Source organism: Colletotrichum fioriniae (genome assembly GCF_027942845.1).
Source record: "Colletotrichum fioriniae strain IMI 355084 chromosome Unknown scaffold_14, whole genome shotgun sequence".
Taxonomy (NCBI): domain Eukaryota; kingdom Fungi; phylum Ascomycota; class Sordariomycetes; order Glomerellales; family Glomerellaceae; genus Colletotrichum; species Colletotrichum fioriniae.
Genome location: NW_027076850.1, coordinates 194877 through 222566, shown reverse-complemented (window position 1 = coordinate 222566; position 27690 = coordinate 194877). Strand labels below are relative to the sequence as shown.

General features: G+C 50.8%; 3 protein-coding genes across 3 annotated transcripts; 2 read left to right on the top strand and 1 right to left on the bottom strand.

The window, feature by feature from the left end:
• Positions 1 to 2402: 2402 nt before the first annotated feature.
• N0V96_010251 (uncharacterized protein) lies at positions 2403 to 3430 on the bottom strand (the record flags this gene model as incomplete). The annotated part of the gene is made up of 3 exons (XM_053198894.2): positions 2403 to 2428; positions 2674 to 2947; positions 3008 to 3430. 3 exons carry the CDS (start codon positions 3428 to 3430, stop codon positions 2403 to 2405), a joined length of 723 nt encoding a protein of 240 aa, XP_053043639.2.
• An 11198-nt stretch (positions 3431 to 14628) lies between these two features.
• COX16 (Cytochrome oxidase assembly) lies at positions 14629 to 15054 on the top strand (the record flags this gene model as incomplete). The annotated part of the gene is made up of 2 exons (XM_053198895.1): positions 14629 to 14895; positions 14968 to 15054. 2 exons carry the CDS (start codon positions 14629 to 14631, stop codon positions 15052 to 15054), a joined length of 354 nt encoding a protein of 117 aa, XP_053043640.1.
• Positions 15055 to 22348: 7294 nt separating this feature from the next.
• N0V96_010249 (uncharacterized protein) lies at positions 22349 to 23110 on the top strand (the record flags this gene model as incomplete). Its single annotated transcript, XM_053198896.2, has 1 exon — positions 22349 to 23110. One exon carries the CDS (start codon positions 22349 to 22351, stop codon positions 23108 to 23110), a length of 762 nt encoding a protein of 253 aa, XP_053043641.1.
• Positions 23111 to 27690: the final 4580 nt, after the last annotated feature.

The following is a 27690-nucleotide window of genomic DNA, read 5'->3' as shown; positions in this document are numbered from 1 at the left end:
TTACGACCGTCATAAACGGTACAGATAGATGCAGCCTCGCTTAAGACTAAATGGCCTCCTCTTCGGCTAGTTCGTTTTTAGAGTGAAATTTCAAAAGTCTAAAGACTTGTCCATGATGGTTGGGAGATAAGTAAGCGCTCCCGGCCCACTGGTTACTGTCAACACGTACGTAGCATAAAAGAGAAGAAAAACATGAAAGTATCAGCAACGCCAACATCATGGATGTCGCTTAAGGCAGAGAAGTATGGACTTCTCTAACCATTGTGCTCCAGCGCCGCGCCTCTGGTGACAGTCCGTGCCGGTAAGGTCCTCAGAGCTAAATTGCATTGAAGATCAGAGACTTCAAGAATTATCCTCATCTGGTACCACTGAACCAAGTAGAATCTTGCGCACATCTGCGTCAAAATTCCTTGTATCGACAATGTCTCTTGTTGGGAGTTAGTGATCAGTACCAACTCGAGAGAAAGCTGGGCGCCAACTTACATTCCGGTTTCCTGTTTCAAATCATCATCCAACGCTTTCAACCGAGTCTCTCCAAGTCTGTCAGCAGGCGTGGCCGGGTCGTGAAAGAACCGGATGAACTGAACACCAATCCAGTTTTGTTGTTCGTTAGTCCGTTGAACATGAGTCACCAGTCGCTTGATCGGACCATCGACACCGCAGAAACTCTCTTGATTCCTGAGATTCCAGTGGCCATTCGTCAGCACGTATATGCTAACCGGCTTCTTATTCTGGATAGCTTTGCTGACGACCCCGTCCAAACTCGGGCCCATGTTGCATTGTTCTTCATGAAACGCCATTCCCTCTATGCTTTGCTTGAGCTCCGAGGTTCTGGTCGACTGAAGAGGAGGTTTAGATGAGGTGAAATAAACCTCAAAGGTTGAATTTGGGTCAACTCCCCCCTTTTTGAGTAAGTAGGAAAGAACTTGGCAACTCGTGGCTACCTTCTTCTGATGAGGCTCCATGGACCTAGAGTCGTCCACGAGAAATATCTTACGAAATGAACACATTAGTTTGCGCCATAAACATCGGTTTTACCTTTACTTACCTGATCACGACCTGTCTCTCCTTTCAACTTTTGAAGGGATGGAGCAAGTTGTGGGTACGCCTCCAGAGGCTTGCCTTTAACGTTGGAGCTCGTGCTTCCTCTACTACTGCGAAAACTTCTGAATGGCGAACGTGAGCGTTTCTTCCCTTGTATGCATACGTTCCAAATGGTTTCCATAGTTATATCGTCGTTGAGATCCTTGGGAGAAATGGGTTCCGGACTCCATTGCGAATGACTCGGAGGAGAGAGATTGGGGTCAGGTCCCCTATAGGACGGCAACCTTTCTTGTCTATATGGCAAGTCTTCATCCTGAAACCCATGCGCCGTGAATTCAATGACGGTGTTCAGCCTTGTTGGCTGCTCTGGTGCCCCCATCAATTCAGCTCTGTCATCTGTCGGTGCATTTGCATGAGCTTCAATGTTTAGAGCGTTTGGGACGTCTTCAGCTGGAATGGATTCTAGTGATCTATCCCAAGGGGAAGACCTGCGGTCGGGTTCGGTTGCTGCATTAGCAGCAACTGGCACCGATAAATGCCTTTCGTGGTTCAGTAAACCTCCGGACACTTGCGTTGGCCGATTAGGCACCGAGTTAAATCTCTGGGGCATTCGGGACTCGTGCAAACTTCCTGGGCCTGCCTCTTCGTGTGTTGCTTCTGGCGAATGTAGAATGATGCCGGGAGGGTTGTCTGCCCTTGACCCGGTGGAGTGCGTTGCACCCATTCTCTCGTTAGAGTGTTCTTCAGTATATAGGCTAGATCGGCTCAGCGGGCTGGTTTCTCTCCTCCGAGATGTTGAATGGGGCCTCGAAGACCTGAGCGGAGCATACTCTGCCTTTCTGTGTGGTTCAACCAGGCGAGGGCCGTTAAGAATCCTGCTCTTCCATGCAGCATGAAGCTCCAAAGCTTTGAGTCTCTCTCTGGGGTCTGTCAAAAGCATGCCTGAAAGGAGGAATTCGCTGACATCTGAAAACCACTGAGAGTCTTCACCGGCGTAGCTGATTGCTTTCTGATGCCACTCGTCCACTGCATCCAAGAGACAAGCCCCGTCCGGAGCTCCGTCATGAAAGGCGCCCTCATGAAAGCCGCCATTCAGAGGAGTTGCGTGGGTTTCGCTCACTCGGTCTTCTTGATATTGGCTGCGTCCATACTCTCCCCATCTCGTCCACACTAGGGCTTCGCTGGCGACACCGCCGAGAGACCAAATGTCGCTCTCCCATCGAATTGAATTCGAGCCGCCTTGATCTCGATATGCTTCTGGAGCACCTATAGGAATCTAGGGTTAGGTGACTGAAGAAGTGACAAACCCAGGAAGTAAAGCTTACTGTACATCCCATTCCCCCAATTATCCTCAGCATTCAATCCCAGCCCTTGGTATCTTGCCCTGTGAATGTGGCCTGTTCCCATGTCTGCAAACTTGAATCTTACAGCATATATATTATCAGCTGGGCCAGGACAAATAAGAATGTTCTGCGGTCTGATATCCTGGTGAGTTCTTCGATTTTAGAACATTAGCCTGATTCAGATTTCAGATTTGGTGGCAAAGTAAGTTGAAACAGTCATACCCTTTGAGTTCCCAACTTCCCTTTACTCCACGGCTTTTTCTGAGAACGTGAATTGCATCTAGACCGCCCAAAAGGCCCATCAAGCTATCCCAGAAAAGGATGCGATCTGAGTGGGCCAGAGGAGGAGGATACGCTTTGAAGAAGGACTGCAAGTTTCCGCCTGGGGCGTATTCAAGTATGATAGTCCGTAAACCGGGAATTTCAAATGAGCCAAAATACTTGATGATGGAATCATACGATGTGGTCTGGTCGTCGAGCTGCGTGTACATATCAACTTCGTTCTCATAAAGTTGCTTAACCTCCTCATTTATGTCGCGATAAGTTTTAAAAACCACGAACTAGCAGAACATTGTTAGAGCTGAGTAATACTTTCGACCAGAACAGAAGCCTTTAATTACCTGCTGAGAAAAGCATTGCGAGTGTAGCTGTACTCGATACACGCAAATATTGTCCTCTTGGACGTTCCCTGAATGCTCGATGCGGTCTTTCGCCATGATGGGAATGATTTGCAGAGGTGGTAGATGTCTCTTTCGCGGCTTAGGCCCTCCATCAGTCTTGAACAAGAAGGGGTAGAATCTCCATTGCTCCTTCTGGAACTCCTCAAAGACCCTCTTCTCTTCCGAATCCTCCTTTTCAGAATACGCATGCGGGTTATCTGCCAGCGGCAGTGATGTATCTTTGATGAACTCTCCTGTGAATAGTGAGATGTGCTGTGGCTGGGACATGTAGACGAGGATGGAGAAAACAATGAGATATTGCGGCTGGATGGTGGAAATAGTGTCTTTGATCCAGTCTTCTCGACTATACAGAACGCGTCTCATGTTTTCCTTCGTCCAATAAGTCTCGATTGCGCACCGGGGAACAAATGCTACATGCTTGTCCTCGTATGCATCGTATCCCCTCATGCCGTAGCAATTATGCTGCTGGACGTATTCATCGACATATTGCTTGAATTCAGCAATCACGTTATCTTGCTTCATTTTCTCTGCCTTCTGTGCCTTGTGGAAAATGCCAACAGGCGTGGATATATCAGAAAGCTAAGTGTGTCGCTGAGCCTCGCAGGGAAGAAAGCAATTTGATTGTAAAATGTATTCGACAGTAATGATTGTGAGAGATTTTCAAGACGAAGGTGATTGCCGTTCAAGGCGAAGATAAGCACGGAGAGCTCTCGATGCAAAAACAGCGGACCGGAGTTCAGTTGGTGTATGGGAAAGGTCTGAAGTCGAGGCGACTGTTTTCAAACCACGCAAGCACATCCAAAGCGGCTTTTCCGTTTCGACGTGAGTGAAAGACCGCTCTGGCGAACTAACGAGGCAACGAGTGGCTGTTAGGCATCGACTCACAGTCAGCTTTTAAACAAATTTGGCGCACCTGCTCTCAGCTGCTTTTGGGCTACCGGTCCTTTCACCATTGGTCAGGTCTAGCTTGACAGGGTGTGAGTAGAGAGGCAGCCTGCAGAGAGGGGTTGGGTTATATTAGCTCTTCCCAGCACAGTGAGTCGGTCAATATTTGGCCTGGGCTATCATGTACGCCATAGGCTGAAGGTGTCACATCTAGTGTGCCTTGCTTATCGTTGAACGGAAGTATCGGCTTCCTGCATCGCTCGGCAATTTTGTGTGACGTGCAGCTTAGCCCGCTTCGGACGCTGGTGATCAGTCCTCGCCGGAGACTGTTATTCACAGCGAGGAGCCTGTTCAATTTCTTGGCCTCAGACTTTTCAGACAGATGTGGTATGATCTTTAACATATACTTGCTTAGGATATGGAAAAGGTTCAAAAGTCTGCACTGAGAGGCTAAAAAGATCATCTTGAATTTTTTCAAATACGTATGCAGTTGCTAAGTTTCCCACTCCCTTCCACCTCTGAGTCAAATCTGATCAATTAATCAGACTAGAACTACATGCCAGCCCAAGAACGGATTTCTTTATCATCGCCATGTATTCCAGCCTCTTCATTGTCAATCCTTAACGCCCACGCCTAGCGCTTCTCCTCAATCGTACACACATGAATAACCAGCCGCCAATGGTGGCCGCAGTCAAAGGACCGCAGAAGCTCAGAAATAGCATCAAGTTATCACGCTTCCAAATGAACGGTTGTTTCATGCTCTCTGCCCTGTCTTCGTTCCAAAGCAGTACTCCACTCTGAAAGAAAGTCTGCCATCGCGTCAGAGGCTCAAATTACGCTGGCAAGACTCGGGTAAGCAGTTCTTACTGCAACGAAGGTGGCCGGCAGGAAAATTAGTGTCGCAATCGTGATGACATGCATAGACGTTGTTTCCTTCAACGTCTTGTCCGTAATGACTTGCATCTGTTTGGTGTTCTCGTGCGCTATCTCGGCGAACCAATTGCCCACATGATTTGTGCGTTGCTGGATCAACCTCTCATACTTTGTATCTTCATGTCAGCTTGGAAGCGTCTTTTAACATGCTGCTCATAGGGGTATGCTTACTAGCTGTATACTTTGGTTGAGTGAGATGGCCAAGCAACGCATTTGCTGCAGTCGTGTTTCTAACCTCCTCACAATAGATCTGACCTCTTTGATAAAACTGCAGATTGATACTTCACATGCAGCTTTCCCACGAAACTCAGTGGCAGCGATCTGGCTGTAGAAGTCGCAGATGTCACCAAGGACAGCAATGTCAAGTTCCAGAGCTAGCGAAGCTCGATGAATAATGTCAGAGTGCTTGTGCAAGGTCTGTATGTCTTTGAACCGGAACTGGTTGAGAGTTTCCCACGTATCTGGCTGGGGAGGCTGTGAACTTGTATCTGTGGTATCACAAGTAGGGTATTGGCCACCAAGCTCCGGGTCCGCGTGTTTTGACTTCTCCTGCCTGAGCCAAGAGCTGAGAGTTGAAGATGTCCCGTTTGTCATACGGGATAACATCGACATCTTGTTTTTCTCGGAGTTAATAGTGGTGGCTAAATTGCCTGACATGGGTTGACTTTGCGAGTACATGGTCGGGTTGCGAGAGTCTCTCAAAGGCTTTGGGTACGCACTCAAGAAACTGGACTCTTTGTCAATGAGGTCATCGACAATCGCTTTTGTGGCCGGCGTTACGATCGTTCGAATCTCTGCCTCGGTCTCGTTGATAAACTGTCGCCAATTCTCATCGCACCAGGAGAGGTAAACCAAGTGAGTAGCCAATGACGCCTGAAGATAGAGAGAAACATCTCCATCTTTTGTTTCAGTTTTGGCTGGAATCCTGAGAAGAGGGCTGATTTTCTTTATCCGATCTTCAAAAGCATCGTCTGCCTTGATGGTAAACCAAAACGCCCGTCCGGTTTCCACGTCGAAGGAATGGTAGTTTGCAACTTGACGGATCTGCCAGTCCCAGACGCCATTCCCACTTTCGGAAGATTCGACAGAGCGGAGAAGATAAGACAGCTGAATTTCTCGACCAGAACGGCCGAGCTTGGGAAGCTCCGGGAGGCCTTCAGCCGGACAGCTGAGCGTGTCGCAGCCTTTAAACTGAGCCAAGCAGAGATCAAGAGGCTCTTTTTGTCGTCCAAAGGCATGTACTGGCTCCAGAAAAGCAGGGTTGACTTGGTGATAGGAGCAGACTAGTTTGAACATATCCATAGAGCAACTTAGCGGCGATCTCGAGTTATCTGCGCCAACAAAACTTATCGCTTGTCAGGAATTGTTCATTCAGGGTCGGAGGTTCGAAAATTTGCAGCTTACACATGGCGAACGTGCGGATCCTGGTCTCCGCGGTGCAGATGCAGCCAAAGAGTCTCCATATCCCAAATGGCTTCTTCCTCCTCAAGGAATTCTACTGACATCAGATAAACGCCCAAGACTAACGAAGGTATTTTTGTCCTTACGATTTCGTCTTCCAGTTTCCCAGAACGTTATTACAGATGCCGCACGGTCAAACAAGGAGCACTCCCTCTCCTGAAGGCTTTCATATTGCTTTTCACCATAGAAAGCCTCATGAGGTTGCTGGTTTCTGAGCTGTACTTGAGGGTATTTGTCGGAATGACGGCAAAGCTCCGTGAACCGATCATACGCGTCGTGTGTTTGCATGTTGAGAGGCTTTCACCTAGATACTCCAGGACCCTAGGCAGGATCTGGACGAAGCGCTCCAACGGATGTCGAGATAACGAGCTAGTACAACTAGGAGGGGCGTTTTTGACTATTCTGAGGACGCGCCGCCTGAGACTGATCCTCAGGAAAATAGACGACATTTAAGTTTGAAGAAAATTACATGAAATCATTCCATTCCGGGCCGGGTGGCGGGGTTGCTAAAGATCATCAGATTCTTACTGGCTAAGGTATGCGGTGTTTGCCTTGCACAGGGCCACACCTCGAACACCGCCCCTCCGTTGCATATTAGCAGCACCGGGCTTATGCAGAAGTCTGCCTTAGGTAACGTGGTAGATATCAACTACTGAAAGTCGCTCTGCTCATGTCCCCAACGACCCGAACTCACCCTCCCACTTCCTGGGGCTTAGAAACCCATGCCGTGAAGCCTGAGCGTGGTGCAAGAGACGGGTCCGATGCCCGATTGCTACCTCTAAAACCTAACCTGAATGACCTAACCTCGATGCCTCCTTCTTCTTGATATAACCAGATGCTGAACATCGCTCTTCATATCCCTATGATCAGTTTGAAGTACTTTCAAGGCTTGGTATGTGGGGTTACCTGAGTGATTGCTATCGTGGCCGTTATCACATAGTCGCCGTCCTTGGGCTGCCTACTGTTAGCTTTGTTTTCCTCTCAACCTCTAGCTAATTCTTCTCTACTTCTGTTTATGTCGGTATTGTCTTCTTATCTCTCCTTGTCTCCCCTATCTTGAACCCCGATATTCCTTGTGTCTATTGCCATGTCCCCCCGACCCTGCGCGCTGTTCTTGTAGGAATATCCGCAGATCACTCTTCTTGTTACATGAAGGAGCATGAAACAGACTTACTGTGAGCCGGAAGTTGCCCGCACCTAGAGTGTTCTGGAGCCAAGTCTCAAGAGCATCTCGTCGAATTCTATATCCATTGATGGTCAAGACTATCATTGCGCGACCGATTCAATGATTCCATGCGGGGTTCGATGCAAGAGAGGAACGATAATAGCAAGGCATATTTTGAGGAATGTCAAGAGCTGAGCCCCGGAATTAATGTGCTGGTTTGCCTCGAGGATCAGGCTCGGACGCTGCTCACATCGCCACCGGTCCGCAACGGGCAAGACCATCGGGCCCGAAATGCTACATGCCGCCTGTTTCTCACAGGGCATAGCTTAACTCATATTGTGGCTTCATTCGTCGCCTGATTTCACACCGACTGTGATCGGGCGCATTGCTTCGGTCGTCTTGGGGCTGGTTGGATGTTGGACAAAACCCCGCTCCAGCAGGCTGGCTCGGCTGGTCAGCGTTATCATGCACGGCACTTCTACCTGCATCACTTGTCTCACCGGCGGGTTACGCGATAACCATGGCACCTGTCTGTTGTCCAATCAAGCAGGTTGTTGCAGCACACCTCCACCATCGCCGACTTGGTGCGGACCGCTCCCATTATCTGTGTTAGATTCATGAAATGGATGCCTTACCGCAAGCGACAGGCTCTCTCACCCAAGTTGAGCCACTCACCAGAACAGCCTTCTCATGCAAAGCGGCTGAGCCTACCAGGTTCTCTTAAGGAAGAGAGAAACGAAACGACTCCAAAGAATCGGATGCTCCTACCTTAGACATGAGGGCAACATTGCTGGTAGATTATGAAACGCTTTGATATCTCATAGTACCTTGATCCTGACTTGTTGTGGGCAGTGAGAGGATTTACGATAATGATGTGCGATGGTTCAGGACTTGCCAGTACTTCTTACTTTCAAAACCCTTGGCAAGCAACCGTGAATTCTTAATTTCCTACTACTCAGCTAACTCACAAACAAGAACACGAACAAGGACACGAACAAGTCTGAACATATCGGCGAACTTCCTCCAGCTCGGTTGGAGCACAATTGAAGGATCGGTAATTCTTGGACCATTTCTGTCCAACAAATTTTGTGCCCAATCCTGAATCTCATCGAGGAAGTGCAGAGCCCCCAAAGGCCTACTTCTGTCCATATCAAAATCAGAGTAGTAGACTTCATTGAACCTGCGGTCGCCGCAGCTGTAAGATTTATGAATCTGAGCACCAGGCTTTTAGCAGATACCATAGTCTATGAGATAAGTTTGCGCCGGGCCGACATCATCCTCGTTTTCCACGGATCTCAAGGAGTAGCCTCTAATGTCTTTCTGGTCCATGAGAGACATTACCGATTCTCTACAAGAATTGAATATCCAGGAGTAATCATACTCAAAGACCATACCCCGGGTTCCCATCAACTCAGCCCGGAAGGTAGGACCGGTGAATTGGGAAAGGGAAGTGAAGAGGCTTTCGCATGGCCGCCTCCTTATCTTTCCAAAGCTGCTAGCGGAAGAGTCTACAGTTGAAGGCCACGGCAGATACCCATCCATCTGTCTTCTGTTGTCAAATTCGACCGATCGTTGATGAGTCTGTTTCGTCGGCAAAGTTGCTGTCCGCTTCTGGCGTCGCTCGTAATTTTTGACTATCAGAGGTCTTGAGCATCTTGTTCCCGGACCCTTTATGTACACAGTCTCTGATGGCCTTCTTCAACGCCGTCTGAGACTCCTTACACGCCAGCCAAATATCAGCATCAACGAAATGCATTGAAGGCGTGCCATACATGGAAGATCGCTTGCAATTGCTGGACGTATTCTTTGAGGATTCGTCAATTTGTGAAGGTTCCGTAGCTTTTTCGAATACATCTTGTATGGCAGCTTCTTTCTCCAAAATTTGCGGGAGCTTGCAAACAGTGGTTGCCCCCCCCCCCCCCCCCCCCCCAACGTCTAACTGGTACAGAGCGTGTTCCCAGATGAGGAAACGCAATTCCAGAGGTAGCTGTGGGAACTCGTGGAACATGCCAGCTAAGTTGAGTGTCTTTAGCGGCATTGCGGCACTACCTTGTGCCGATTTCGAATGGGATTCCATCTTCTGTAGTCGTCTGATTCATTTAGTGATGTTGACTTGGGGGAGTAGGCGGGGATTGCGTAATAAGTTTATGTTTTGTCGTCTCCTTTCCTTGAGGATGTACGAACAAGGAAAATAAGAGTTGTAGCGAAAAAAGCACGACGTAAACTTTTTTTCAGTTCTTTATAATACATGTACTCACCAAGTACCTTGATGATAGGTTTGGCACCGCGAGTGGCGGGAATGGGGATAATGTGGATATGGGCTGGTACCACGGAAGTCGCCAATCTTATTCTTGATTGACTCTCACAAAATCCAGACTTTGGGCAGCATTTGGCATGCAGTAGGAGTGTTCTGGGTTTTATCTGAATGATTAGTTTGTGGTAAGCTCATGTCACTATGGGTCTGAGAGGTAATCAAGGGTGACTGGAAAAGTTATTGCATAACTTTTCAAATGCTGAACCGATTCTTCACATCTGGGCCACTGAACACCGATCATATAAAGTGGGCATATCGTGATGAGGGCTACTAAGAAATGGTTGTTCGTAATAGATGCCACATAGGCCTCCTGGCTTCAAGAGCTTGGAAGTGGTGATTCAAAGCCCTGTTACAAGAAGGGAGACTTTGAAACGTTCCCTGGTTGGGCAGTGTCAGGTCTCACCAGGCGGACATTGCAAGACAGCACAGGTTTGGTCAAACATCTCTTCAAACATCGTTCGACATTCCTGTCAGCTTGCTCTCGGTATATCAATCCTTGACCAATGCCAGCTGTGCACAAAGCATTTTAATGATTATTGGGGGCGCAAAATTATGAGGCTTATCGATACTGCCGTTGAACGACATGTCATTGGATCATGATATGTGACAGTGAAATACTCGATTGTGTAAGGGGTCTGCTCCGCCACGTGGCATTACGGGCGTTCGATGGACATTGGACGGTGGGCAGATAATGCAGGTTCACATGTAAAGCAATTGACCGATAAGCCAGTCAGGCCGTAGGCATCTGCTGTAGCGAACCCGAGAAGCCATGAGAGCGGCTTTCCATAGCGTCAAATCAACTACCTGTCAATCTGACAGCAACTTCAGTCTGAAGTAGATTCAAAGTGTTTTTATGCCAGTTACGGCCTTCTCCGCGCTTACACGTGAGCCGAGATCGAAGATGTCATATCCAAAATCAGCATTTCTTGACTTGTTTTCAGTACGTGATCTCGCCCAGGTGGCAGAAGCCAGCTGATACGATCTTCTCAAAGACATGTCGGACTCGCAAAAAAGAAAAGCACCATCCGAAGTTCCCAATCGAGAGCGACAAAGGATCCATGATCTTGGACGGTCCGGGCTCAGTCTGGCCATGGCGTGATCGTCTCAACTCGTCCCGGCGGCAATCTCTGATCCTCCCCTCGAAAAGCAATAGCATTGACTGATAGCTGTTCGGGCCGTATGCGCAAATCTTCTGACAGCTGGATGTTCGAGAATCACGTGCAATGTTTGAGAGGAGTGCTGCATAGTTGTGCGTTGTTCATGGATCTGCCGCAGGTTCTGAAACAAACCCTTTTTATAGACCCACCTGTCATGGTTTGAACCTTTTTCTTTCCAACCATTTAATCAGACAAATTGAGATTTCCATGACACAGGATTGCTCCTCTGTGAACTTTCAACTTTGACTCGAGTTCTCTCAGAAAGTTTGCTTTCCGTCGGCAGAGGGGAGGTATTTACTGCCCACGCCATAGAGTTGGCTGGTGGATACGCCTAAGCCGAACTGTTGGGGCGGTGTTTCTGAGTTCAACTGAGCTGGTTTTGTTTGATGTAATGAGGTTTCGGGACACGGCACACCCCTGCCATGGTTACGGGTCCCTAGATTTGGAAATACGGGCATTGTGGCCTTGCAGCTCGCACACACGGACTCTGGTTTACCTTGCTAACGTTGCCTTATTGGGTCTGGGTCAAAGTTGATATGTCCAAGGTTCGAGCATCGGCTTTCCAAAGTTGTCGATGCCGCCCCCTCACGATATCAGCCCAGTCGTCCAGTGACATGAACACATTCAGTACGTTCAAGAGGTCATGGCCATTGCAGCGGCGCGTCAGTTTAGAGTTAGCGGGGTATTCTGACTCGACATTATCACGGCCGTGCAGTTGACTTGTCCAACGAGTAAGTACCGCGTCAAGGCCTCATGAGAGTCTTCGTGTTTGAACGTGTATCCTGTTTCCACATTTGGATTAAATGTTTTCCAACGATGGCAAAACGAGTAAATTGGTATGTCGTTATCTAACAGTTTGAATGAGAGGCTCATGTGTTGGAAGGCCTCAATCCATACTTGTGTCCCAAATGAAAGAACAATGCTTGGACCGTCTCGCATCGAGGGGTCCGTTTTAGTTTTTTAAACGCCTGTGTATCACACATCCGTTCCCGACCGATGGATATTCCTCCTCCTCCTGGACTGGGCTGATTGCTCGCTTCTCGCTGATTTCTTTCTAATCCCTCTCATCTTTGGTCGTTAAAATGTTATGCGTTAAATCATTCATGTAGTTGTCTCAATTCTTCACTCTTGAATCCCGGGCCGGCCGGCTGGCTCGCTCGACCCGGCGATCGCCGTGGGTGGGCCGGGGGGTGGATGAGCCCCATCGCTCGGCCTCGGAAAGTAGACCATCTTTAATTGAAGCGCCTCTTCTTGATGCCTGTGACAGTTAAGTGTGAGACCCTGGGAAGCTAATAGTGGTCGAGAGGCTTTCACATACTGCGCAGAGATGGCATCTATCGCCAAAGCGGGAAACTGTGTTGTGGCAGTGAATGGAGCCCTGTATAGTGTCACGTGAGCCAACTGTTCGCACTATCTCGCGACCTTTGAGAAGACATACGTAGTAGTTGGAGCAGTAGTAACCCATTGTGAAGGCTGTGTTGATGTGTGAAGTTTCGGAGAAGCGAAGATGTTCAGAAGACGTTGAATTGATGGATGTGAGCGAAGTAGGAGAGTGGATCTCGAAACGTTGAAGGGATGGACCAGCCTGGGTACGATGGGAGACTTGAGCAAATCTTCCTATGTTCGCGGGACGTCAAAGAATGCCAAGTCGATGGAGCACTTAGAACGAAATGGATGAGAAGGACTTGGAAGAAACTTATACATGCCCCAAACGCCACCACCGCCCAGACTCCGGCAATGGAGAAGGTCCATTAATACACACACGCTCTTGGATAGTCCGGCAAGTTTCTTTGCGGCAGCAGAGTAGCAGGCCACTGCCACTTGGCTTGCTTTGCGTCGTCCGCCTCAACGAAACGAAACAAGCCTCGGAGACCGTGACACCTGTCCAGGGCTGCCCCCTTCAGGAGCTCCCAGTCGGCTTGTGGCCCGACAGACAAGCAGAACTAAGCCTAAAAATCATCCGACGAAATAGCTTTCACTGTGTCATACAGGGGGGATGAAGGGGATGGCCGGACCAACTTTCGTGAAAGAGCTATAAGCACTGCCTTGGACACCATATGTAGCAAAAGGGCGAAAAGAGGGGACGGTCTTGAAGCCCTGCGGGCCAAGTGCTACGCTGTGTTGGGCATTGGGCCAAAGTTTCCGCTTGGTCAGTGCTCCTCCGGCACGGTTCCCAGCTTTCCGGGAACCCAGCGTGCCCCTTGGTTCCCCTTGGCCCCTTTGTCAGTTGTTGCTGCGTGTTCCTATCTTACTTCCTAGTCCTCAGCTGGTGTTGTTGCTCCATCCAGTTTGAGGGAGATAGCGCTTGTTTGTGTTTGCGGCAGACCGTGGGGCTTGTCTCTAGACGACGGGCAACGTCCCGACTCACGACGTCTAACATCGGCGGCTCAAAATGACGAGAAACAAGTAGGCAGGACAGTAGCAAGACACAAGATGTGCCACGGCTAGGGAGGGTTGCGGGGAACATCGCTGGGCGTGGCTGGTGGTAGTTGGGGGCGAAGGGCGTTTGCTAGGCGTGCTTGGTTTCAGATGAGACCGAAGTGCAGAGTATGGCACACAAAGTAGGGACGGAGTGGCTCGGAAGGGTACGTGTACGGTCTCTTAGAGAGCGGGTCCGCTCGCATGTGCAGCATGGTAATCAGTTCAAGCGTACGTACTGTACGGAGATGCTATTTGTGGTGATGACAGTTGGTGTTCCGGGGGAAACAACGGCAGGTTGAGCCTTGCTTGAGGTTGATGGAGAACGGGGGACCCTCTCCCCGGCGACGGGTTATGCGGATGAAGCTGGTCGAGACCGTTCGGAAGGGTTCCACGTCAGCAGTCCAATGATGTTGAGTCAAGATAGGGCTATGAACTTCAAAAAGGATTGGCAAATTTGTGGTTTGATGATCTCATCCATTATACGGGTCAGGTCTTGGAGGCATAGAACTCAAGAGACTTTGGGGGCCGGAGGAGACTAGATCAGGACAAGATACCATGCGGCGGGTACCCTACTTCACCCTTCCTAGCAAGCCGATAGACCGATGCGGGCCGCTACGTCGCCTCAAGGCGGCGGCTCATGTCTTGGAGGTCAGGTGAGGCAGGGCTTATGAATGGACGGTGAGTTCGGGCATCGTTTGGCGGCAACGAGGGTTTCTGGCTATGCTTATGAAAGTTGAGGAGAGATATGTGAAAGTGTATTGAATTCGATTGTTCAGTTCACGAGGGAGTGAGTGACTGAGACTTCCGTCTTCGTGAGTGAAGGAAAGATGAGTAAGCGAACCGACGAGCTGAGCTGCAAGTGGCTACGTAATAACTCCGGTCCGACTGGATGACATAACGCGGTGTGGCACGTGCTAGCAGGCCAGGGCAGGTGGGGCCTCTGTATCCAAGCTCAAACTCTCTTGGGAGCTCTGGGAAACTTTCAGCGCAAGGCTGTTCCGTCTCCTGGTGATTTTCGCATCATCTTAGTCCAATGTCAGACCACTCTGTGCTGCACATCCGCAACGAACAATTGAAGCCACTGTCGAGAGCCCACGATACTCCCATCGACCGAGTGAATACGTCCATCGAAAGTCAATCAGTCCGAGCCCCATAAACCAAAATACTCCAATTGGGCGTCTGATTACATCGCGTCATCATCTCTTCCTGATAGACGTCACTCAACATGGCCGTATTCGACAGCAAAAAGTTCCAGTCCTCGGCGGCTACTAACACCTTCGCCGCCAAGTACCGAGCGCAAATGGCCAAGAGGCCATTCCTCCTATTCGGTCTGCCTTTCGTGGCCGTTATGGTTGCCGGTTCCTTCGTCTTGACGCCAGCTACAGCGATCCGCTACGAAAAGTACGATAGAAGGGTGCGACAGGTCACCAGGGATGAGGAATTGAACATGCGTCGGTCAGCGCGCAAGGTTGACATGAAGGAGGAATACTACGTAAGTCTTGGTGTTGAAGCAGCTCAGCGAGGAGTTGCACATGTATGGAGTAGGACTAACGGAGGACAATAGCGACTTGCGGCCAAGGACATCGACAACTGGGAGCAGAAGCGTGTCAAGCGATTCGCCGGCGAACATGATGGCATCATTGGCGAATAGAGAAGATATTACGATACGTCTTGCATCTCGATCGAGTTGAAGGCTACGATGCATTGGTCCATCTTCGAAATAACAGGCTTGTCAACATGCGTGCATCGGGATGGGATGAAGAAACGCGTCCAAGGAGGAAGAATCCTTCAAGCAAGGAAGTTTGTTGTTCATCAATCGCCGTTACGTTCATGGCGGCCAACTCACTCGCTCAGAGTCTCAGCCCAAGCAAGAGCGCGACCGCGGCAAGGCGCTTGTTGTGGCAGAATTGTTGACAAAAGAATGTGCACATCTTCATCTCGGCAGCGTCTGACCTTGATCAATGCGCACAAAAACAGTCAGCCACTTCGTGCCCAATCCCCCAAGCCACCAAGGGTTCAAGACCAGCTAGGCGTCGCCTTCAACGTCACTTCCGAACCCCGTTGTCAATCGTTATCTGGCAGGTCTCATGCGGCCGCCATGGCTGCCGTGGAACGGGACGAGAGGTATGCACAAGAAGATCCCTATTAGGGGGAGGCGTCGGGCCGTCGTTATTGGGACGTCCAAGATGCACAACATCAGGGCGGCTCCCTTGGGCGCTTGCACGCGGGATGACGCACCCGCGGGTCGATCTGGGGTGGCCCCCCTCAGTGCGGCCACTCCCTGTCGAGTGTACGAACATGAAACAAATGTCTTGATCTATCAGAGACACGATTGAGAAACTGGGAACTTGGAAGAAGTTGATGTTGTTGTTGTTAAGCTTGGTGCTGGTGAAGCAAGCCCCTATGCACCGCGAAGAGTCTGACATAGCGCATGCTGTCTCCCTTGGCAGCCTCAAAACGCGCTACACGCGAAGGCACATTCCAGACGGAGGCTGACGCTCAAGTTCAACATCATGCATGTAAAGCAAGTCTCAATCGATATCAACTAGTAGCATGGGAATACCAACTTTTGGGTCATTAAACGTTCTTCGGCATATAAACTGACTGATGATATATTCAATGCGCAAGACACCGGTGCCAGCCCTGCATCCTCTGACCATCGGAAGCCACCGCTTGGATCTAACGACGACGATGGATGGATGAGGCCCCATCACGATCGAGGTGCTGTCGTTCTGAACGGACTACTGGTGAAATGCAACGGTTTCCTTGTCGCACGCATCAACATCAGCCTCTGCCGAGCGAAGCTGTCAAACAAGCCACTGCCCTAGTGCGGGATGGGGTGGCTGTTCCGTTTCAAAACGTCTTCGTGTTCTCATCGGTCGATCAGGTCGCACCATGAGAGAGATGAGAGAAAGAAAACAAAAATGCCCGGATAGAAACAGTTCGCACATGTTACTCAAGGGCCAGTGGCGAAGATGTCACAGCAAGATTCAGGAGGCCCAGCGTCTCAAGATGGGAGACAGTACCGCGGCTGAGGGAAACCAAAAGAAGAAGTCTTGTCGATCGGGATCGACGGGGCATTGCCATGCCGTCACTTCGTTCCCACCACACCCACATAGTATGAGCCCGGCAGGATGGTCCTGATGGGGGCCCGCGTGTCACTTTCTCGACTTTCTGAGGGGTACGAGAGCACGACATTTTGGGCTCGGTGAATTCCAAAGGGCAGACTGACTGCACGAGGTGTGCAAGGCACGGCGGGTGCGCGGAGAGCGTTTGTGGGAACGAGCTAGTTTTCGGTCTGGCAGCTTCTCGTACGGGCGCCCGCGGAACGAATATCCGTGTTCTTGGTAATAATAGTCATATAGTAGCCCTGAGTATCATCAAGTAGCTTCTGATACCTAGAGTCATCAGTTAGCCTGGTTGAGTCACCGAATAGCCTTACTGTATTCTTGGGATCGAAACACCCCTCGTTGATACGGGATCCCGTTGGCTGAAGCGACTGGCGAGTTCTTTGTGCCGCAAGAACGCCCTTCCAGTGAGACTAACACGCCGATAACGCTTACGCTTCGTTTGCGTGGGTTGCTGACGCAAGGCTATACCTTGGACCGTACCACGGTAGCCTGGTGTGTGCCGCGCAGCCTTGGGGAGAAAGCCGAACGATCTTCTATTTCCGGGCATCATCACGATACGATGCGTGTGGGTGAGTAAATCGCGAGCAGGTGAGTCGGTCTCCGCTGGAGAAGTCTCAACTCGAAACTACGGGTATAGCACGTCAAAGACTTCTTTGGTCCGGCGCTTGTCTAGAGATGATTTCGCGTCTCTTTTTTCTTCCCTTGCAACGCCCTTCTGATTCACCGGAAATATACACAATGCGAGTCTGAGCATCACCAAGTGCGACTTCTTGGCAAAGGCCATCAGAAGGTCTCCCACCAGCCGGAGCGGTGGGGGGAGGAAATTGCGAGATATGGAAAGGGAGTTTGAAAGATAATCTGATGATTGGGGGAGGAGGAATGCTGCTGAGCTGAAGAAAGAGGGTGTGCGCGATGAGACGGGCTGGTAGACTTGGCTCAGTCAGCAAACCTCCAATAGATGAATGCGAATGGCTTCTTGGGCTTTCTTGGAGACTTGGACACCACCACAATCACTACCACCATTAAACTGGTTCTTCCAAAGGACGGCAAAATTACGAGATCATGATGTGAATGAAGGGCGACCACTCCCTGGATGTCTTTAGGGGGAGCCTTTCCTCGCTCTCACCGACGCGACCGTGAGATCGAGATGGAAGTGGTGCTGTGACCTCCTCGGGATGCCTCCGGACCTAGTAGTCCCCCAACCTATCGAAATCTATTGAACAGGTTCTTGGGAGTTCATCACGATGGGAGGGTGAGGGGGGAAAGACATCAGCTGAGCAGCTGCGAACTGCTAGGATGATGGATCCCCGGTTGTGGGATGTGGACTCTGTGGTTCGAAGCTAAGCAAGATACTTGCCAGGGATGGTAATGAGGAAGTGCACCCTTTTCCTGGGGGAAGAAGCTGCTTGATCAGCTGGAAGTGAGGGGTCAAGACCGGATGGCGTCGGATGCTGTAGCCCGGTGGGCGTGGGGAAACCCTACCGAAGGCCGAACGGTGTTTGGAAACGAGAGATTCCCGACGGAACCGGATTGCCAACAATAGAAGGTCAGGATGAAGGAATAGGGCAGGTGAAACGGGTGAGCTGTCAGTATGTACGTGTATGAGATTCACTGCGGATGAAGAACATTGCATGCAGGATATGTGATGACAGTTGGCAGCGGCGGGTGCAAGAAATTCAAAAGAGAAAAGAGGGTTGTTTGATGAACTCATCCTGCTGCCATCTCAATTCACCCATACATGCGAACGGCGGCTGCTACCGACTCGCCGTTCTGGAAAAGACCGCATTTTGCATTTCTAATATCTGACCGCTTCTTTCATCACGCAAAAGCGAAAGAGGGGAAATCTTGTCTGTTCAATGCTAGTGTGACAAGTTTATCAACGGATCTCTGCACCGTTTGCCTTTAGCTGCAGGAACACGATGAAGATGCCGACCGTTCGCGGCTTAGTCTCTTAAGCTCCATCTCAGGCACCATTGAATCAGACCAGAAAACTTGTATTCGCTTCCGCAGTACAGCGGATGTACTACCAAGAGAATTGTGTGTGTCCATTTTGCCATCCGCCGCGCGCCAATCCTAAAGAGGCTGAGACAGATGCCCATCGCACTTAAGAAAACATCTTGAGATTCGTCAGCCACTCAGCAGCTGCGGCAGTGGCTTGTCCTTCTCCCCCCACCCTACCTTTTCCCACTTCCGTTCACGCTAGGCGGCAGCGTTTTGCAGCGTTTTGCACTCTTTGGGCATGGCTTAGGTGGGATCGTCGACGTTTGGGGGGAGGGAAGGGGGGTTTAGATCAGGATCAGATCAGGCGTGTCCTGCTGAACGGTCATGGTATCGGGTTCGTCAGCAGCGTCTATCTTTCCGAGGCAAGGGAGAGAGAGATGTGGAAGGTGAGTTAGTTGAATGGGTGTTGAAAGGACGGATGATGGTGGTGCCCCTGTCTCGGTCCGACATCGTGTTTCTCTGAAGCGTTTCTGAAGGGAGAAACTCACGGCCGGGGATGAGCACCCGTAACCGCATGGCATAGCATTGGCGATGGGGTAAAGATAGGCAAAAAAGGGTCCCCCGATGGCACGATGCGGGATGGAAGCGAGGGCATCACGCAGAAAGACTCCGCAGAACAACAAGTTGCAAAAAAACCATTCCAGGGTCAAGCAACTCAAGCACAAGTGCGTAACTGGGATTCAAAGCGGTGGGCAAAAAATCAAGGAGTGTTCCAAGGCGATCAGTGGTCATCGCAGGAGCGCCTGCGCTGCTGATCAGCCATACCAGCAACGACCGGGAACCACTTGATCGGTGATCTTCGCCGGCCGATTGGCTGTCAATTCGTCTTTTTTCGGAATCAGCTTCTTGTTGGCTGACAGGGCCCTCTTCAGGCTTCATCCCACTTCCTTGTCGTGCTTGTGTGACTGTTTGAGAATGGGTTATAGTTGCAGAGGAGCTGGAGAAGCAACGCCACACATGCACACACACCCCCATCTCCCCTCCCGTCGGTGTAGGTGTGCGTCCAGGACCGCCCTCCTAGATATGAATGTTGGATGGCGACGGGTCATTGGCTGCGTAGCTGCGTGCCTCTCCGGCAGGGACGGGATCAAAAATCAGGTGTTCACGACATTGCTGCCGTGGTCGTACGTGTAAAGCGCAAGACATCACGATCCGGGGGAACCGGCACCGCGAAGCAACAAGAAGAGAGTTGTTGTGCATCCATCCGGAGAATACACTTGCAAGTACGTACGCAAGCGGGATCACGAAAAAAAAAAGAGTGTGCTAAGGCGAGGTGAACTTTCGGGAGGTCTCTGTTGTCGTTGTCTTGGGTACCGTCAGACGGGTTCCCCTTGGCCCCCTTCAAAGTTTACAGGTTCACCGGGAGAGACATTATCGCGATCAGCATCGAAGATTGCAATTGCAAGAAATATGAAACACACGGCCTCGCGCCTGTGGAACGTATCTGAAGCCGTAGCGTATCCTTTTGGGATCTTTTTTTTGCCTCTCATCGATTAGAAAGCCCTGACAAGCCATAGCAGACACGTAGAAGTAGGCATATCAAGCGATAGAACGAGCGTGGAAAAAGATCAGACGGCGTTGATGAAATTCGTTAGCATGTACACAGTAATTAGTGCATGCTTGTTGTTCAGACGGAAGAGATGAACGGATGACGTATCTTAACGTCGCCGTCAGCGCCCGTTTGGGAGCGTGCCCTCCGCTGATCCGCCTGAGATCCACGGCCACCTGCTGTAAAAGGTACCATTTCGTTGAGTTAGTAATGTGCTCATAGGAAGGTTGTGGACGTGCCCGCCCTTCCGGATACTTTGGTACGTATCATCGATTAGGTATCATGGCCTTGAGACTGAACTTGGGGAACCAGAAAGAAGCGAACAGTTGCTACACACTTTCCAGGTTTACCTTCAGGCTTCCAGGTCAGGGCCGAGAGAAGACAAGAAGAGAGTTTTTTGACCAGGTGAACCTGGTAAAGCAGCTACCGAAAGGCTCATAGGACTCATAGGAGTCACAGGCTGACCCAACACCGCCTTGCCTCCCCCATGTCCCCTGTTCCTCTGCCTCAATCGGCTGTCAGCCCGGTCAATTCTTTTCTTCCTTCTCTTTCGTTTCCGTCCCCGTCTCCGGAACTCTCTTTTTGGCCGTGACCTAAATTTGGTGATTGCTCCATCGTGTGCTTCGTTTTTTTGAGGTGGACATTTTCGCAGTCTTCCAAATCCACGAAGAAACCACCAAACAACCACAAAAACATTCAACCCGTTTAGGAACGCTAGTCTCGCCTCGTCTCTCGCCCAGCACAATTCGGACCTAAGATACACACATTCGGCATTCTTCCCTTGGTTGCTGTTCCTCCCGGAGGAAGAAGGCCACGCACGACCATCCGCAGCATGACTTCAGACGGCACATCTGACCGCCGACAAGTTGGAATTGGAATGACGACTTCCTTTTTTGTTCTGTCCACTTTCGCTTTCTCTCAGGTGTAGCTAATGTATTCGTAATACCTTTGCGATACGACAATTCGGTAAGGTCTGAGCAACGAACTAGGGAAGGGAACAGGTAGCGCCGCGCAAGCGCAGCCTTGTCATTGGGATTCGACTCGCGTCCACGGCGGTGAGCAATAGACATTCACGCCGGCCGGGACGGGCGGCGTCCATTCTCGCGAGATCTCTCGATCTCCTTCTCCCTCTCTTTGGGTAACAAATCTCTCTGTCACTCACTCTCCGTTGTTTCCGTCTCTGCTGGAGTTACCGTGTGTCTGGTCTCTCTGGGCAGCATCTACAATCTTCACCCACGCACCTCGGATACGTATACCACCCTCCATTATCTATCGGCGTGGCATGCGCCTGATCCTCTTAGCCTCTTCCTCCCAAGTTGAACCCCTCCCACTCACTGAATGCTCCCGTCATCCATCCATCCCGAAATTCCTCTTCGACATGCGGGACCTGCAAGGCACCGTCTCTCTCATTCCTCAAGAACCCTTTCCTCCCCCCCACCACCCTAGCAAAAGCTAGTGGCTCAACTCACTAGCGTGTGAGTCCTACTTCCTCGTTCCTCGTTCCTCTCTTACCACCCCTGCTCCGTTCACGTCTGTGTAGGCTATCCTCTTTTCAGCCTCGATCGTCAGGGACCTTGGTCTCCTCGGCGTGCTGTGCCCAGTCCACTTGTGCGGTGTGCGGCGTGCGTGTACCTGTCTTGTCTCTCTCTGTAGCATAGCGTATCCATCCTCGCGTCCGCTCGCTTTTCCAGCTTGGGGAGGGGGTGTGGTGGTTTTGCTTGCCTGCCTGTCGTGCCTGCTTGCCGATTTGCTCATCCCCACGCTTGGCAGGCAGATGTGGTTCCCCATGAAAATCCTGGTTTCGGCCGTCATGGATGATGAAGTTTTATAATAAGACCCAATGCCCGCTTTCGTTTCCCAAGCTGCGAAGTGCCCTGTCCCGGATCTCCCATCAACCACTCGACATCCTTGTCACCAAATAAGAACCACACTCCTTGAAGACTATTCATTACATACCCGTGTGGTAAAATAAAGTTCTCTCGTGGTAACATATCATATCTACAACATCCTTCCCTCCAGCCTCACTCTCACCTTTCTTCTTTCTCTGGCGAGCTTCCTTCTCTCATCGTACTTCATCTCCCGGCATATCAAATACCGACAGCCCGGATACATAAGGGAGGAAACATAGGAACGACAGGATTGGGAAACAAAACCAACAACAACTATATATACCGATCACCACAAGAGGCCTACATCAACTTGCTGGTCACCATTTCGAAAAAGTTACACTCTGCTCTCTCACATTCGCATACATCTTCGTCACGATGCCTTCACCAATATTCAATAAGGGAGCCCGTCATCCAGAGGCTCTCCACACCCGCAAGCCTTCCCTCACCAACTCAGTCTCCAGCAGCGACTCCTCATCAACACAATCAACCCGCTCAACAGCAACTATGCGCCACACAAGAGTCCTCGACTTTGATCCTCTCTCACTACACCCGACCTTCCACGCACCACCAAGGCTCTACGAGAGACCCTTTATCCACAACTCCCAGTCCATCGAGGACGAGGTCATCAACTCGTACTTCTCCAGCCAGGAGGCAGCCGCAGCCGCCGAAAACAAGGCGAAGGCCTCCTTCGCCGCCGCCATCCCCGACATGCCCGTACCGCCCGTCGACTCACCGCGGACGCCGATCCAGCAGCAGGAGAGATCCCGAGAACACGCCGCCGAGGGTGACGACTACTTCCTCTTCAAGGTCCAGCAGCACATTGCCTCAACGAGACCGCAGCTGCCGCGCTCTCACTGGTCTGAGTCTACCATTAACACCTTGGCATCTCAGCATGACGACGATGACGAAGACGACCAGGACTCCTCCGAGGACGGCAGCTTTGTCGACGAGGAGAGGCCCGTGAGAGAATCCCAGTGGCGGAACTTCTCAATCAAGCGCAGCTCGCCTTCGACTGTGCGACGACCGGCAATGAAGTCTCTCGATAGCGTCGAGGACTTTATCAAGCGCGGCGGCTGGAAGAGGCGCGGCATTGTCTTTGGGCAAGAAAGTGCCCGAACTTCCAACACATTGTTTTAAGAAACATATCTACTCAACTCCTTCACTTTCTCTTACAACATCTCATCAAAACTCATCACCGACTACTTTATCGACATCATTCACTCTTCCAACATTTCCTATCACCAGTCTTGGGCAACAAAAACGGCGGGAGACACCTCTGAGGAGGTCGGTTTTAACGGCTTTCACGACAGCGGGCGCATCTTTTGATTGCTTTGTTTTCCTCTGTTATCTCTTTTGCTCTTTACCAGCGAGCCTCTTGATTTATGTCTCACTTCTTATCTGATATCCCCTTTTTTTTTTTTCCATACATTTTGGGCTATTCAGATTGAATCCCTCTCACCAATTTTCTTCTGTAAGACTACGGCACTTGGAGGTGCACGGAAGGGGGGGACATTCAGGTTGACGTCATTTTTCGGGACGCGGTTCAGCTTTTTGGGGTATACACAAAAAAAGGGGATCCTTTCTTCTACGCACGCGCACGCACAGGCGAACTGTCAACCCAGGCCAAGGGTGGGAAACCTGCCTACTACGGCAGGTCACCGAGCCTGAAGGGGGAACACGGGGGAAGGGGGTGTGAACTGGTTTAGGCGGGCTGGTCCAAAAAAACACGACACACGCCCCGATATAGCATCATCTTCATATTGTAATTTTATTCACGAAAGGAAAAAAACCTGGCAGGCATATCATTACATGCTTGTCAGGCTCTCTTCTTTTTGGGTTTACAACATCACACACAATTTCTCTGGTACCGATGATCGATAATGTGAAGCAGTGATGCCGTGATCGGGCAACTTTTGCCTTGGAAGTAAAGAAGGCCTTACGTGAGGCAGATGGATACCCGTTGGAAAATCTGATGCAATGCATTTCATGTCTCTGACTTCATCATCAAGGTCACGCTGCCCAATATTCCCAACTGCCATACCCTGTCCTGACGATCGTCTTGTCGTCTCATGCCGAGTGAATGCCAAGCACCATCCCCTGGTTGTCCGTAGGTAAGAACTACGAGAAAGAATGTTGGAAGAATGAGTTCGAACAATTGGGCACCTCTGACCTGGTTCCGCCGAGACGGGAAACTTAGTCAGTGAACCCTTTTTTCTCCATTCAACCCCTGGCTCAAGGTACGGGTAACCGGTTGGGCATCTCTAAATCGTCCCATCAACCCTTGCGACGACTCTATCCGCAAATGACAAAATAATGTTTCCGCGTTATTCCTTGCCGTGCCGCTCGCTGCAAGGTACCGAAACAACCATTTAGGCTTTTGTCTTGAAGCCCGTAAGGCCGCCCTTTGGAATTTGAGAAAGCCCCCCGGATCCGACCGAACTTTGACAGAAACACGGAGCCCGCGGCGGCTCGGGCGTGTAATTCGAGGATGTGACCTTACGGTATCCGTCAGGGTTTAGCCATCGTGGGCCTTCCCTCACCGACGGGACTTGCGAGTGAAACCCTTTTCAAAAGGTTCTCCTTTACGCACGGGAGACTCAGAGCTCTCTGCTGCTAGACTGTCCGCAAACAATGGAAAGGCAAAGAGAACGGACAACTAGCCTTGAAGGTTGTTTTTGGGCCCAGCAGCACTACCCCCCAGTAGGCCCGAAATCTCTTGGTCTCTCTGCGCGGCTCTCTCTCTCTCGAGTTCTCGAGTTTTTACCAATCAACGTGTCCCGTGAGCCTACCTACCCGCCCGGCGCCCGCTCTTGGTGGGAGAGAGAGACGGTCATGAGCCGAGCTTTCCCACCGACTGACCGAAGTCTCCCACCGGAGGGGAATTGGTGATCTTTTTTGCAAACAAAGAAAACATGGGCCGGCCAAGGCCGGAGCTTCTAGGGGATTCAGGACTTCTGGTCGCTGATTGGACAATTGCTCAACCCACCACGTACACCTTCAGCTTCGCAGGTTTCGCTCTCGCCGTGTGTGCGTGTGTTCAAACTTCACCGGGAGCAGGTGATGATTACGAATCTCCTTTCTTGCTAGTCTAGACTCTCTCCCCCCATAGTATCTTTGCGAGTGGGGTATTTTTCGTTTCCCGCAAAGGTTGGGGGCAGGATGCCATCGAATGTTTCCACGTGGACATCCAGAAGCTCGTGGCGCAGCAGTTTGTCTTCCTCTCTGCACCTCGTGCTCGCGTCTCGGTCTTCTAGGTTGACCTGTTTACCCGTCTTCTCTCTCTCACCACCCACATGGCTGTGGTTCTTGAATGCGACGCTGCGGAAGTGCTGGGATGGCTGTGCCTGACAGGCACAGAAGCTTAAACCACCCAGCCAGCCCCCGCTGCGCTGTCGACGGCGGCGGCGGCGCGGACAGATAGCTTCCAGCTCTACTCCGATAATATCACCTGATGCCGAAGCCTAATGGTGCTTAAATTTTTCGGATTCGACAGCTCACTGCTTGTGGGCACCAGAGGGGCTTGGCATGGTACGGTAGCACTAGAAACTGAAAGGGCGAGATTGGAGCTTCAGTCTTCCGAGCCTTTCGAGTTTCTTTGGGTAAACCCGGAAAACAATTTACGCCCCTGTCGCGCTGAACTCAAAAATTTGTTTCTTCAAAGGTCAAAGCTCCTGGGATTAAACTTCATCACGAGGGTGTCGGGATGCCAAATAAAGTAGGCTTACGAAAGGAAGCTACAAACGTTACGACCGTAAATCCCGGAAGACGGGCTTTTTCGGTCTTTGAAGTTTTGCACCTAACGGGCTTGACGGGATGTACTTGGAGATCTCGTCCGTGAGACGGTGAGACACCTTCACTCTCTCGTGATCGATAGTACAGTGATGTAGGCCGCGCTAGCCAAGGCACCCGCAATGCCGAGCACCGCCTACTCCGTATCCGTACAGAATATCTGTTCGGATCCGGAAGACCGTTTGCGCTTGTCAAAAGGTGCATTTGGTGTCGAGATCTCGTGGGAGGTAGCCAATCGATTTGGAAGGGTATGGGGGCACGGTCGTTTCCCGTGTTGTGGATTTCTCACGATTCTTCAGCTGGTGTGGTAGGAGTGGTTCACGCCTACCGGGGCTGGTTCCATCGACCATCGTGAGGATTCGTGACTTGAGAGGTACTTCCGATACTAGTTCTGCATAATGAGTCGTGCATGATTGGATTTCACTCTCATGGACCGTCTTTCATAGCGGTGTGTGTGATTGCGTGTGGGTGGTGATCTTCATCCTCTGGGCCCCAATGGATCATTAGACACGGATCGCTACCAGAGCATCGGAAACCAACATAGCTGACCGACAGCTCTCCAATGTGGATGACTGACTTCATTCCCCGCTCAGACTGCTGGGTACGGTCCACCACTTGCGTACGGAGTACAGATGCACACCGGACGATGGTAGTGTCAGTGTGATGGGTGAATGACATCGCGTGGAAACTTCAAGCGGGTGTGTTCATGAGTCGTGACAGCTTCTAGAGAACGAGGGAGGCCCGTGCCTGAGAACCGTTGCTGACGCTGCGACGCATCACATTTCCGTCGAACGCGGCACATAACTGCCGTGCCAACGTCAGGGTTTCTTAGGCTGCTGCTACACTACTGGGTGTGCGGGCATTGATGAGACGAACATCATCACTATTGCTATTGAGAAGGACGACGTGTCGAGGCCAAAAAAACCGGGAATCTATAGTGGCTGCCCGGTAGAGTATCGGTCATAATACTGCTCTAGAAATATAGACACCCGAAGAAAAAGGAGATGAGACAGATACCCTACGTAGACAGGCATGCATATGAGGCTGAGTTACCAGACATGCAGGTACCCGTTGCCCCGTGCTGTCTGATTTGCGCGCCCTTGCTTGAACTGTGGCAAATTAAAGAGTCTCGCGAATGCGACACGCAACGGAGCCTCAGAAGGAAACCACTAGCTTTTCTTGCCTTGTCTCTCTCGGACTCCCTCCTAGGGACAGGGAAGAAATGCTCCCGGAATACAGCAAGGGAGGCCTATAATAGCTTGTGGCCTTAATTGCAGAATGAGGCTTGTTGCCCCAGGAAGGACATTGACAGGGGATACGAATTGGGACAATGATGAGAGATTGGGCCCTGGGTGTGGCGGTTATTAACACAACCGAACTATCGGTTTTCACCGATGCAGTCAGCTTGCTTCGTCTGATGTGAATTCGTCACTCTACGGCACGTGTTACCTGACCTAGACCAGGGGGATGAACGGGTCATTGGGGTCCAGAATCCAGGAACAAGGGATGACACATCATGACAGCGACGGTGGGAAGATGATGGGAAATACGGAGTTATGATGGGAACTTTGAGGAGCCCCTAAATCCGCTCCACGGAGTAAGTATGTCAGCAGCTTGAGTTCCATTGACGGAACAATTGGCCCTTGGGAGGCACGGAGGATACAAGACGGAACTGCCGCGGAGAGCGGCGCAAATTCCACAAAAATGAGCTCCGTTGCCCAGGGATCGCAATGTCCGACCCAACCCAAGTTCTCCAGTAACTAAGCTACGTTCTTCCATTTGTGTGCCCATTCGATAAACTCCATCTTCGGTGAAGAGATTTCTTCTCCGGATCTGGTTGCCTGTGGCCTACGAATGCAGTTCACACTTGCACAGTCCACCTTCGTCAGCCCAGCCCTGGCGCGGGGTCCGTGATGGCCTCTTCTTTC